The 14,107-nt window shown below is 40.3% G+C and overlaps 2 protein-coding genes across 2 annotated transcripts; both read right to left on the bottom strand.

The window, feature by feature from the left end:
• Positions 1–2,047: 2,047 nt before the first annotated feature.
• Positions 2,048–2,506, bottom strand: LOC121755239 (arabinogalactan protein 1-like). Its single transcript, XM_042150516.1, has one exon. It carries the CDS (start codon positions 2,451–2,453, stop codon positions 2,115–2,117), a length of 339 nt encoding a protein of 112 aa, XP_042006450.1. The 5' UTR covers positions 2,454–2,506; the 3' UTR covers positions 2,048–2,114.
• Positions 2,507–2,702: 196 nt separating this feature from the next.
• LOC121754308 (actin-related protein 3-like) lies at positions 2,703–6,743 on the bottom strand. The gene is made up of 9 exons (XM_042149690.1): positions 6,275–6,743; positions 5,585–6,050; positions 4,865–5,011; positions 4,454–4,546; positions 4,159–4,278; positions 3,879–3,989; positions 3,677–3,802; positions 3,485–3,583; positions 2,703–3,181 (listed from the first exon to the last, which is right to left on the bottom strand). Exons 1-9 carry the CDS (start codon positions 6,322–6,324, stop codon positions 3,101–3,103), a joined length of 1,293 nt encoding a protein of 430 aa, XP_042005624.1. The 5' UTR covers positions 6,325–6,743; the 3' UTR covers positions 2,703–3,100.
• Positions 6,744–14,107: the final 7,364 nt, after the last annotated feature.

The following is a 14,107-nucleotide window of genomic DNA, read 5'->3' as shown; positions in this document are numbered from 1 at the left end:
CCCAAACACCCGCCTTTTTTTGTTCCAAGCCTGCTTCTCCTCTCCACGCTCCTTCACAACGCCTCCACTGTTCGCCTCCATTAGGAATGCAATCATCAACTGTTATGTCTATTATCTCATCAACAATTGGATCACAATTCATTCTCTCTACTGCATCACTATGTTTCTCTAATGTTAGACCAACAAAAGCAAACATTCAGGGGCGGACACACGTAGAAACTGGGTAGGGTCGAAGCCCTTACCCAATTTTTTTTTCTACTTTCAAATTTTTAAAAATTTTAAAAAATTGTATTAAGTCCTTACCAAATAATGCCACTGAAGAACAAATTATCTTGGAATGAATAACTGTGAGGGGCTGAAATTAAAGAAGGAAAAAATAAGCATCTGCAGAAGAAAAGCGTAAAAATGGTGTTTGAAGAGTAAGGAAGATGGAAGTATATTCACAAATAAATTAAATAATTAATAGTATAAAGGTAAAAGTCAGATGGACCCCACTTTATATTCATTGACTAGTTTGTAGAGTAACTTTTTAAAAAGAGAATGTACTCCTATTCTTTAAAAGTGCTATCATCTTTTCAAGTTGGCACACATTTTTTTGTTAAAATTTAAGTAAAATGGGTATAAAATTTAAAGTACATACGTCTTTAGAATTTTAAAAATTAAAGCGAGAGAAACAAAAGAGTTTTTGAAGTTTACAGAGAGCGGCCGCAGCAATACAGAAACGGTGCAATTTTGTAAAGGAGAGTTTGAGTCTTTGAAATTTTTGGAGAAATTAATATTCAAAATTTACACAAATGGTGAGTAGGGAGTGTATTAAAGTTATTAATTATTAATTTTATATTCTATCTCTTGTTTTTATAAGATTTTGATAGAATGGTTGCTAGCTAAAAAAGTTATAACAATAGTTAGTTGCAAGCTAATATTCGTGATTGTCGTATAGAATACAGTTTATGTTAGTGAGTGTTGATAGTATCTTCTGGAGTTATGGATATTGTACTTCAATCATTATTTTTTGGCTTGACCGTAGAAGATGGAACGCTTCTTTAAAAAAAGCATTGGGATGAAAACATATAGAATTCAGTTGCTACCTCTTTAGATGTAAACCACAACTGTCACATGTTTTTTTATTAGATATATTTTGGACTACTTCGTATTAAATACATATGCATTTTTACAATTTTTGCAATTTTTATATTATATAATTATATTTGACTGTAAAAAAATATATAGTGAAGTCCAGCCCTTACCGTCAATTTTTTCTGCGTCCGCCCCTGCAAACATTGTTTCGTCGTCCATCAAGCTCTCAGGAGCACCAATTGTGATTCTTCAAGTGGAGTAATTTCTATGCTATCCCAATCAATACTATCAATTTCATTTATGTGATCCATCCTACCAAATAACAAAAGAATTAAATATATCAAAGTTTTCAACATAATAGTACAAAATTCTAGACATATATGTAGAAGAAACAAACGTGTATTATATGTATTATATATGTGTGCGCATTCTTTCAGCACAAACAAACGAACAGTGGAGGAGCCGTGAAGGAGGGTGGAGAGGAGAAGCAGGCTTAGAACAAAAAAAGGCGGGTGTTTGGGAGTGATCACAAAAACGGCGTTGATTTTATAGAAATTAGGTAAAATATTTGAGGGGGGTGATTTAGGCAATTGATAAATGGATGGAGGGAAATAATATTAAAAAAGAAAAAAAAGAGAAAAAAATCAGAAATCCCTCGTTATGAAAAATACGTATGCCACGATCCCAAATTACGAAAGGTCAATGAATTTAATCCTAAATTTCGAGAGGTCAGCGAAATTAACCCCTTATTCAGAAATTTCTCGTTTGGGTATGTGATGGTTACTATTCTATTTATGTCCATGTTTAGAGCATTACAATGTTATGGCGATTGACTCTAAGATATAAATGAGAAATACCGCAACAATGAAATTAAAGACTCTTTTATTTTTATATGGTTGAAAAATGGCTCAAAACATACGTACCATAAATAAAGAGTGAGTTCTTAGCTTGTAACAGAAATAACATAAAATGGAAAATAGAAAATAATAGTATAAAATTGTGAATTAAAGAGTATTTTTTCCTTTTATATTATTAAGTTACAAGAAGTAAAATGACCCAACAATGCCAGCGCCGGCGGCCACCGCCACAGCCGCGGCAGCGTTAGCACCGACCGCTGCAGCACCCGCGGTAGGCAAGCCGCCAGCTGCCGATGGCGGGAGGCTCTTGAAGACTCCTTGCGGAACCGGGCCTCCGATGGGGGCAGCGTCAGCCGCTGCCCCACTGAGAGCGCCTATCACCGCGGTGGGGTCCACCCCAGCTGCAGCAGCGGCAGGGGCGATGTCGACTGTGGCAGCAGGAACGCTCGGCTCTTCGGCGGTCGCCGCGGCTGCGAAGAAAATGATCAAGGCAACCACAACCAGTTGTTGTGTTGCCATTTTTGGGATTTTCTTTTATATTTTTTTAAAAAAATGCCGCAGCTGGTTGTGGAGATGTGTGTTGCGGTGGTTGAGGTGGCGGGAAGAAGAGGGTAATATAGGGGCGGAGGCGGCGGTCATGTGGCGGATGTTGCGGATTATCCTTCCATGCACTTGCTATATTTGACATTAATTAAATCTAAAACATCAAAATATTTAGGACCATCAATATATTGTCAAATTAACTGCACATAAAAATGGAACCGGTGGTTCATAAAAATGAAATATTTACTCTTAGACGTTAGATAAATTCACTGCAACTCTGATATGATGCAAACAACAAAATTGGAAACTACAAAAATTTCCAGTACACTATTGAGAGAATATTACAACAGAAACACATGACATATATCTATGGTCACCAAAATTTGGCTAAAGTAAAAGAAAATTTGACATTCATTTCTCTAAGCAAACATGATGCAGAGGTGAAGGCTACAGGAAGACGAAAGCGTCATCTCGATACAAGAAACTGCATTTGGACTGCTGCGGGTATTCAGTACAAAACATGAAATACTGCTGATGGGTGGTGGTTTTACTTTTTCGATTCGAGCCAAAAATTACCTTCGCAGCTACAAGAATCTAGTTTGACTGATCTTCATGTATATGTATCAATACATTCCCTTGAAAACTGGGTTTGTGCGGCATATGCTTGCTCCACATTCCTCGTATTCTGCCTTCGTATGGCAAGCCTGTGTCAGGGGAAGAGATTACTGCACGACAGTCTAGGGTTAAACATTCAAGAGAGCGAGAGATGAGAAGACAGTAATCTAACATCACAGGTTGCAATTAAAGAGATAAATCCCATCAATTGGCCATGGTTCTTGAATTCTGGGTTGAGCTAACACATTCTTTTCGTCTGTTCTCTCACGAGAACAGTTTCTTTGCAAGAAATTGAAGCCTTTGTTGAGATAGTAATGGTGGTGCCACACTGCCACTTATGCTAGGTATGGTTATGTTAACCTTTGAGAGGATATGGGAGAAGTAAAACTTACGGTGAAAAACTCAGGAGTGGATGCAAGCACGGACCCTCCAAACCAAACCGCGTATCTCTGGATTGGGTGGCTAACGACATTTACTTCCACGGGTTGCGACTGTAGAAATAGATGTGTAGCAGTCAACTTCTACAAATGGCGATAACAAAGTTCCACCGACAATCAAGTGATGAAAAGAGCTAATAAGGTTACCTTTATTTCTCCAACAAGTCTAGCATCTGATGTAAGAACCCGGGCATCAACAATCTTCTTTATACCCCTTTGTAGCCTCCGGTTGAAGTCCTTGAACATGGTTGATCCTCCAGATAATACGATGTTCTATAATATTGCAAACATGCTCCAGTTAACCCATAGAAAGAAAGAAAGAAAGAGAGAGAAGGAAATCTCTTTTCACCTTATACAATGCTCTTCTTGTATCTATTGGTGCTGACTGAATACATTTATCAATCACATCAGGCAGAGGGGTGGTAAAATCATTCGTGTAGATTTCGGGGTTGAAGAAGACCTGAAAAATAAAGCACAAAACACCAAAATTTTAACCATAGGATATATTCTATACATTCTACTTCCATATGATTTTCCGATGATTAACCCTTTACAGGAACAACAAAGAGAATAGCACAAAGAGTGCTGCTCGGGTAAACACACACATAAGCAGAGCAAATGAAGCAAACCTCAGGTCCAAGGAACCTTTCGTAGCCTATATCACAAGAATAAGGAGCCCCAGTCTTCGGCTTGGTACCTCGCCACTGCTTAATGTATTTTGCAGGTTCTCTGTCGTGTTTATTGAACTCCTGACTTGTAAAGAACACACACTAGTAAATTGACAACTTATTGATATATTTATGCCACAGAATTATTAGAAAAATCTGCACATTTGAACTTTTGCCAAAGCACTTATTCGTATTTCCGTGGATGTTGAGATGGAACAGGTCATTAGCTATGAAGCCGCTATTCTTTAGACCATACCTTGACAATGTCCGAACAAGTGTAGCAATACATTTCCTTCACTCTGCGGGCTACATCAAAGGAGTCTTCAGGTGGAACATGCTCCCCCCTTTCCTAAACGGAGCAAACGAGGAAATTAAGAAATACTATAATAAGAAAAACTACAAGCATGAGCAGCATTTTATCTTATTTAAGAATATAGCAATGACGTCACCTTGCAAGAACGACACAGAAACAAATATTATCTGATTTTAACAAACTAAACCATTTACTTCTCATCATAATCTATGAACCCTCTTCAATAATGTAAGTACAATCTTAATTGACAAACTTCAAGCCCAGAATGAAAAATATTGCTTTTTTCTAAATACCAGAAAGCATATCCATTTCATCAACTCCATAAGTTAGATATAAAGTACTGTAGAATCATACTCTCATGAGCTGCTGGATGAACCGAGTTACGTCTTTTCCTGCGATTGGAATAGACTTAATGCTGCTCCCGATAACATAACCATCTGCAACAGGCACGACATGAGTAGCCCCATCTCCCACATCCACTACAACTCCTGTCATCTCACACTAAGGGAAGTATTGAAGAGTAAGACAAACAAGAATTCACAAACAACTACTCGACTGTGCAGTATTATGTTCATTCTATTGTTCCACATGACTTGTCTTATTTTTGAGACGACATGGCTCTTCTTGCTTTATCAGCGGACAGTCAAAACGACATTAGTTGTGAACAATTGAATAATATTATGAAAATGTAAAAGGTACCTCCATATATTATGTGGAGTGAGGAGTGAGTCTGAAAAACAAAAAAAAAACAACGCCAATCTTCCCAAATTGATGAAAATATATTACTGTTGGGCAATAATATCCCCTCTTATTAGAGTTATCCTCAGATCACATATGTCACTGAATCAATGCTTCATATTGCTAATTTAAAGATATTTAACTTTTTTCGCATAATGAAAATTCAAAGTCAATAGATGCATCTAGAGCTCAACTCAATTATTGATTAATTATTTCACACAAAAACTTCACTAAAAGTCATATAATCCCACAGCTCACTGAAAATTACAGCAAATTTCAAAACAAATCAAATCCCTAAATTTCAAGAAAGAAACAAAACATTCACATTATTCCAACCTTGGAAGTAGTGTATCCAGCTGCCAAAGCAAGAACAGGCTGCACCGCAATATACAGCCCCGGGACATTAAACGTCTCAAACATGATCTCTCCGGTGTACTCCCGACTCTCCGGTGCAGTCAGGGCGCTCTCCGTCAAACAGAAGTAATGATCCTCTGGGTCGCACCGTATATAGTTAAATATACAATGCTGCCAGAACCTCTCCATCGAATCCCAATTATCCACCTTTCCCTGCTTAATTGGATAGCTCAAACTGTAAGTGCTGCTAGATTTAGATCTAGACAACGCCTCTTCGCCTATATAGAAATCCAGATCCGCCATCACCCCAGCATTGTGCTGCCCTATCCAATTGCTGTTTTTGGTCGAATTCGGCCGCGGCTGGTTCAAGAACGAGTTGTTTAACGCAACTACAGTCGGAACTATAAAGCACGGCTCCACATTACCAGCAAACCCCATTTTAGTATACCTGCATTCGATCAAAACAAAGCAGAATGTATTTCAGCAAAACCTAGATCGAAAACAAGGAGACTAATACTGATTCATTGATGATTCAGCTAAGTCAATACAACTGGACTCATTGACGCATTTCGTCAAACAGATTCGCTTCAACTCAGAAAAGGGGGGAAATTTTACCAAGTTAACACACTCACTGAATCAAAGACCAATTGAATCATTCGTTAACACACTTACCCAGTGCCATTGTCGATTACCACAGCAGGGCGCGAGGCGGCGGGATCCATCGGAGAAAACGATCCAATTGCTCAAAACATAGCGAAAATCTCAAGGAGTGAAGGGATCATGGTCGTTGAAATACGTCAGGGGTGGGAATGAGCTTGACTTCTCAACTCCGGGTTGGTGCTGCAACGAACAAATCTAGAAGATGAAGAAATAGTCGCGAAATTCATCACCCAGAGAAAGAAAGCAGTGAGATTTCAGCTGGTATGAACTGTTATTGCAATATTGAGGAAAGAAAAAGGCCAAAGCGACAAATTGTTGTTTTATTTTTTAGCTAATTCTAGTAATCAAACAAGCAACGGTTTGAATGTGGGCTCGAAATTAATTGGTGTTGCTCGAATTTGGTTGGTGAAAAGGGAATATTACACAGTGATTTGGTCGGCTATACGGATTTTGGAATTCGAAAAGGAGATGTGTGAGACATAAAACTAGAAAAAATAAAGAGAGCTGTTGCAGCTCTTCGCTTTTTTGCCACGTCATAAATTCCTTCTATCAGAGTCTCATTTTTCATCCATAAGACCATCCACAATAACCGCCCAGCGACCGCCCAGCCGAGCGCCGGCGCTGGGCGGTTCGCTGGGCGGTCTATTGCAGCCGCCCAGCCGCTGACTGGAGAGAGAAATCGCGCAGCGCTGGGCGATGGCGTGGCGCTGGGCGGTCGGCTGGGCGGTCCTTTCGGCGCTATTGCAGCTCCCGGATCGCCCAGCGCACCGCCCAGCGCGAAAATTAATTTTTTTTTTCCGAAACACTATATATACGCGCTTTGCTCGTCATTTTCATTCGCACCACTTGTTTTAACGAGTACTCTCTCTATCTTTCTTTCTGTTCAAGATCAACAACGGGAAATGGATCTCAACAACGAGCCTAGTTCCGGGAGTAGCGGGTCACAAACTCCGTCGATCCCTGTGGGAAGTGGATGGGGTCAGGTGCCCGGGTACTCAACATGTACCCATGGCAGCAGATGATGCCCGGGGCCCCAATGGGGGGGAGTCCGCCGGGGGGGTTTCCGCCGATACCGGGGTGGGTACCCGGGATGCAGATGATGCCCGGGGGAGCACCGGCGACACAGTGGACTCCGGGGGTCGTACCGGCGACACAGTGGACTCCGGGGGTCGTACCGGCTACACAGGGGACTCCTGGGGGGTCCCCGGCGACGGCGGAGGTGACGCCGGAGCTTCCCAGGAGGTCCAGTCGGCATCCCCCCTTGGCCAATCCACCCAGGAGCTCAAATTCTTCGCTCGCGCCCAAACGCGCGCTCAGTTGATCAAGACGATGGCCGAATGGGGGGTGGCGACGGATCCCGTGGAGAAGAGCGTGCTTCAAACCTTGCTCATGAGCCTGCAGGACGAGTTGGAGGCTATACGGAGGGAGACCGGTGGCGGCGGCGGCGGCGTAGGCGGCGGAGGTGACGGCGATGGTGGCGGCGGCGATGGTGGCGACGGAGGCGACGACGACGGAGACGAGGAGTGAATTGTCACTCTTTTTTATTAATGTATTTTTTTTTAAATTAATGTACTTTTTTTAAATTATTGTACTTTTTAAAATTTTAATAGTATTATTAAACTTTTCCCGTATATGTCTCGTAAATTAAATTTCGTATATTGTGTGATTGTTAATTATGTCATTTTATATAATTGTTATTAGTGATATGGCTATTGATGTGGCTGGGCTATTTATGATGTGGCTAGGCTATGGCTGGGCTATTTATGATGTGGCAGGAGGATTTTTAGTGCTGATGATGTGGCAGTGGCTGGGCTATAGCTGGGCTATTGCTGGGCTATTCCTATTGTGGATGGCCTAAGAGTATCTCCAGTGGTTCTGGAGAAGCAATAGCCGTGTCATAGCCTTGCCACTACCACATCATCAGCACTAAAATCCTCCTGCCACATCATCTGGACATGCAATAGCCCTCCCATAGCCTATCCACATCACTAATAACAATTATATAATTTAATTTACAATCGTAGCAACATACGGAATTTAATTTACGAGACATATACAAGAAAATTGAATAATACTATTAAAATTTTAAAAAGTACAATAATTTAAAAAAAGTACATTAATTTTAAAAAAAGTACAAAAATTAAAAAGTACAATAAAAAAATTACATAAAAAATCACTCCTCGCCGCCGTCGTCGTAGGCTGCGGCTATCTTGGCCCACAAGTTGACGATCCTCTGGTTGTTTGAAACGAGAGGATCATCGCAGACACTCACTCACGCCTTGGCCACCGCAACGTTCTCCGCGTCCGTCCACTTCCTCCGGACCCTGCTATCCTCACCCGGCTGCGACGACTCGCCAACCTTCTTGGCCTTGCCCTTCTTCTTAGGGGCGCTCCGACCCCGCTCTACTCCCCGGCTTTGAATGGGAGTTTCCGGAACCTCGTTAATATCAAAACCCAACTCCTCTAAGGAGAAGGTCTCATACTGCGTGTACTGTGCAACCGTTGGGGTCGATGTGTGCGAAGAACCGGTGGAAAAATCAAAAGCCGGCCGATAGACATTTTCCCCCCCGGGCGTCCCCTGCGGCGGTGGCTGCATCCCGGGTGCCCACCCCGGCATCATCTGCATAGGGGGTTGCATCAGCGGTACCCCCTGCCAAGTCGGCACACTTCCCCCAGCGGCCATCGGTGGCATCATCTGCTGCCACGAGTACATGTTGTAGTACCCGGTCATCGGAGGCCAACCACCTCCCACGGGAGCCGGGGGAGTCTGAGACCCTCCCCCGGGAGTCGGGGGAGTCTGAGACTCAGTCGTCACTGGAGTACCTTCGTAGTTGTTCTCCATTTCTCGTTGTTGATCTTGTACAGAAATTAAAATAGAGAGAGCACTCGTTAAAACAAGTGGTGCGAATGAAAATGATGTCCAAAGCACGTAAATATAGTGTTTCGAAAAATAAAAAAAAATTTAAAAATCTGACGCCGATCCGGGGCCTACAATGGCGTCCTGAGGATCGGCGTGAGAATCGGCGTCAGCCCAAGAATCGGCGTGGGCACGCCGATTTTGAGGCCGATTTCGCCGACGCCGCTCGCAATGGTTAGGCGTCAGCACCGGCGTCCGCAAAAAATCGGCGTGCCGGTGACGACGCCGCCGCCATTGGAGATGCTCTAACCACGCCCACGCCCGAGGGGAAAGAAGAAGCAGAACTACACCATGAGGAGTCGATGGCTCTGGCAAGGTGTTGGGTCGATGTCTTCAATGACCCGATCATCTCCAAAAGCCAAAAGGTGAAAATATTTTGGGGGCGGATTCGGAGAAGTACGTGGCAGTGAAGCCTGGGGCAAAGATCCGCAACGACGACCAACTCCACAAGTACTGAGAACGAATGAAGACAAATATTGCTAAATTTAACTTCGACTACCAAAACACCGTGAGGACGAGGGCAGCGGCCAAAGTTAGAAAGACGTCCGCGACATGGCCATCAAAACGTACTCGAAAAACGGTGTATACTTCACTTGTTCAAGCACTATAAAGTCTGGCTCATTTTGAAGGATATACCAAAATTCCATGCGCGGTTGGAGCTGAATGCTCCGAAGAGGACGAAGCTCAACATCAACGGCAACTAAAAATTTTATTTTATTTTGAAATTTTATTTTATTTGATAAACACAAAATATTTTTATAATGTATTAAATATACTTTATATAATATTGTTTATAGTGAAGTAAATTTGATGTTTATATTATGTATGATATTTCAGTGAACAATATTAATTAGTGTATTGTTTTTTTCATTTCATTGAAATATATTGAGCATACAGTGAACTAGTATATGCTTACAGTGAAGTATATTCTTCTTATAGTGATTTAAGTACCAAATGCCCCGATTATTTAAAACCAAAAATTGGACAAAGTTTCATGACCCTTGATCATGCATTGGACTTCTACAACAATTATGCTCGATGTGTAGGGTTTGGCACCCGTAAAAAGAGATCGAAAAAGGAAAAAGAATATCATTACTTGGATTTACGTGGTGTGTAACCAAGAAGGTATAAAGCTAAGAAGGATGAATAACCTAAGGTGAAACGCATGTGTTCCTCCATTAAGTGCTTTTGTAATGCTATAAGGTGAAAGAGAAGACAGCTATAAGGTGAAAGAGAAGACAAACAGAGGCAGTGAGAATGTGGACATAAATAGTTCACTTTGTAGAATTTTTGGTGCACTTATGACTCGTTTTTAGTTCATTTTTGAGTGATTTTTATCTCATTGCAAACTTTTTTTTTCAGCTCAAGTGCAAATAAGTTCACTTTTATATGTTTTTGTTTCACTACTTACAAATCTTTAGTTAACTTATTAGATGTTTTGACTTATTTATAGTGAACATATACTTATGAAGTTGAAATACTATATAGTGTAGTAACTCTTGTGTAGAGTGAAGTAAAACTGCTCTATAGAGATAATCACGATCCCTTAAAAAATACTTCAGTAAACATTTGAGAATGCTCTATAGTGAAGTAAATATTGACTATAGTGTATTGTTTTCATTTCAGTGAAGTATATTGAGCGTAAAGTAAAGTATATTGTGTATATAGTGAAGTATATTATGCATGCCTTATAGTTTATTGCTTTTCATTCCAGTGAAATATATCGTGCGTATAGTGAACTATTAGATGCTTTTAGTGAAGTATGTTACCTATAGTTTGTATTGTGCTTATAGTGAACTAGTGAAGTAAATATGCTTTATAGTGAAGTAAATAGGTACTATAATGAAGTAAACAGTGAACACAATATTAACATAAAATTAGAACATGCTATTGAATTTGAATAAAATGACACATATTATGAACTATATCAGTTTTTTACATGTAACACCCCGACTTTTTCTGCCTTTTTTATTTGTTTGCGAAAGGACATCGTTTACGCATCTGAAAATTTTCCGCCTTTATTTATTTGTCGGGAGAAGTATTTCACTTTTTGGCCAAACAATTATTCTTTTACTATCAATTAGGACCCCGCTTGTTATGAACCCAAAACATTTTTAATTCTTCCTTCTTTGAGCCCAAAATTAGTACTCTTAATTTTAATCCAAGGATATCTGGCACTCTTCAATTTCAAATCCACGGTAGTTATCTCAAATCTCTCCACCACCCTGAAAAAGAGGAATATGATCAGTCAAATCTTTTCCCATGGATATATATATTCCATCGATTCCATAATTTAAATCATTCTCTCAAATCGCCCAAGAAATAGATAGAGAGGGAATAGTAGGTTTCATCAGATTCAATCGATTCCAACAAAAATCGAGAATTAGAAACTAGATAAAGAGAGAGTGCGGAAATTGATAAGAAGAAAGTGGGAAAGGAACTTGGTTTCTCTGAATTTGGGAACGTGAGATAGGAGACGGCAGTGGCAGCGAATTGTCACGGAGAGACAGCGAACAGCAGCAGCGCGACAGGCTGTCCCGGCGGAGCAGCAACGTCCATTCAGCAGCGGCGATCTCAGCGGCTGCAGCGGGGTGGCAACGATCAAGCAGCAGTGGCGGTGATTCAGAAATATCAGCAGCGACGGACAGCACGGGGCTGTACATCAGCAGCAGCGGCTGCTCATGACGGACAGCAGCAGCGGGCTGATGAAACTCCGACCGTGCAGCGGCGGCAATCCCGGCAGTGGCGACGGGCTGTCGGCAACAGCAGCCGTGACTCACGGTGGCGCTGCAATGTGCAGAGAGAATGAAGGCAGAGATGAGTTCGAGAATTTGTAAACGGCGCTGAATCTCCGCCGTGAAAAGGAGAAGAGAAGGGGAAGAATTTTTGCTAGAGTTATTTGACTGTTTCATGTTAGGGTTTCAATTTGAGAAGAAAGTGGAGAGAACGGACAACAGCTCACGTTGAGAATTAGCAAAGAACGGGTGGCAGCGGCGGTGCCGAGTTTTGCTGGAGAGGAGTTTTTGAGAGAGAATTAGAGTGGAAAGGGAGAGCGATGGAAGGAGTGCCGAGATGGAGGAGAAAGAAGCAGCAAGTTGTACGTGAGTTTCAAATTGAAGTCGAAGTAAGATATTCAAATTCAGAAAATTAAACGAATGAGGTGGGCTTTCGAACTAAAGTTTTACTGTGGGCTTTCTATCCTACATTATTATGTAGGCTTACTTTTAAATTTACGCAATATCTTTCAAGTATGAGTTATGTGATTAAATTCCAAATATATTGTGTCATGCCGTATTTTGTTTTTGTGGATGTGCCTATCTGATCGCCCTAGTGGGGAGTGAGTCCCTACTAGAAGTTATGAGTTTAATCGAATTCGGGTTTGTCTAGGGAGTGAGTCCCTATTCAAGCTAGTGTACACAGAGGGGATCGTGCGCTATCTTTCGAGTTGGCCGGTCCAGTGATCGAGAATGTGGCCACGTTCTCGTTTCACATATGAGGTTCAGATATGGTATGAGGAGAGAGAAAAATGGGCTGCGGCCATACTTTTGAGCGAGAAAATATTTTGGTGACTTGGTCTTTTATAAAAACCCCGAGTTCACTTTTAAATGCTGACACAATATTTTATGAAAATTATTTTGGCATGTGTCCACTGAGTGCATCAAGTACTCAGCCCTGCATTTCTTTTTAAAAATGTGCAGGTTGAGCGTGACGGGTGCAGTGGGTGTTGAGCAAGACCGTTGAAGAAATTTAAGTGTTTAGAATGCGTCATGTCTTCACACGTGGCATATTCCTTCTCTCAAATGCTTCCGCTGAGTAGTTGTCCTTCTTTTGAGATCTTGTATCGCTGAGATAATATTTATTTTTGAGTTGTTGATTGTTGAGATACTCTGATTTTATTCGTGCTATTCCCATTTGTTTCGAGCTATGGTCGATTTGTGTTGTTTTCCCCTTTCTTCCCCGCTTCTTTAATCCTCCCCTAGTCGCGATCAACCGTGTTTTCTATCCTTAGAAAATGCGGACGTGACACTACAATTGTTCATGAACGCTTGAAGTTTACAATAATTTCCTCCACATATATGTCCATGTTTTTGCTGCATTCTTGATAATCAATGGCGGATCCAGAAACTGGAATTCGGGGGGTCGGACATAGTAAACAATATTTTTATTATTTCCAATTTTATAGCGTCTTTTCGTTGCTTCCTCCTACGCCGTCGTCCTCATAAACCCTACTAAAGTAATCAAACAACGTGTTGTAAATATCATTGTCGTCGTAAATACATTTTCATGCTTGAATATGTTGTCGAAATAAGTAGCTTAGAAATCACAATTCGCCTTAAACAATATTCATCCTTTTTTTTAAACTTCATTTACAAAAATTTAAATTGTCAAATTTCATAATTTAATAATAAGTCTTTTAGACAAAAAAAAAACAATAAAATGGATAAATATTTTGTTATTGAAAATAGATATTTGACATTTAATTAAAATTAGATAAAAAATACTACTCCTGATGGTCTAATAATTAATTAAAAAATTATGAAATTATTTAGCACTAACTTTTTATATTTTGAAATTATCTATTTTAATTATTTTTATTAAAATAAGATAGATATGTATATATAGTTACCGATCCATTATTTTTGAAAAAAATACTTACAGTATTAAATTTTATAGGTATTAATTTAGTATTAGTAGCCATTACAGTTATTTATTTACTTTAATTAGTTGAAGTATTCATTTATTAGTGATCTCAAAAGTTAATTAAATGAGTTAACAAAATTGAAAATTAAAACACGCAATCAAAAGATATAAAAGTGATTCAAATAACCAAATGTGTGGGTCCCACAATGAGTCATTTTTTCCTTTTCGGTTTCATCTTCTTTTTTCCCTCTTCTCGCCTGAAACTCTATTTTCATTCTCTGCATTTC

Source organism: Salvia splendens, chromosome 11 (genome assembly GCF_004379255.2).
Source record: "Salvia splendens isolate huo1 chromosome 11, SspV2, whole genome shotgun sequence".
Lineage (NCBI taxonomy): Eukaryota > Viridiplantae > Streptophyta > Magnoliopsida > Lamiales > Lamiaceae > Salvia > Salvia splendens.
Note: the sequence above shows the minus strand (reverse complement) of the source record. Positions and strands in the feature narration are given on the sequence as shown.

What these genes read in the sequence shown, in the direction of transcription:
- LOC121755239 (XM_042150516.1), bottom strand. Translation starts at nt 2,453, where the DNA reads ATGGCAACACAACAACTGGTTGTGGTTGCCTTGATCATTTTCTTCGCA.
- LOC121754308 (XM_042149690.1), bottom strand. Translation starts at nt 6,324, where the DNA reads ATGGATCCCGCCGCCTCGCGCCCTGCTGTGGTAATCGACAATGGCACT. An exon ending in GTAATCGACAATGGCACTGG is followed by an intron (nt 6,051 to 6,274) that starts GTAAGTGTGTTA and finishes GATCGAATGCAG; the next exon opens with GTATACTAAAATGGGGTTTG. An exon ending in GACTTGTTGGAGAAATAAAG is followed by an intron (nt 3,584 to 3,676) that starts GTAACCTTATTA and finishes CTATTTCTACAG; the next exon opens with TCGCAACCCGTGGAAGTAAA.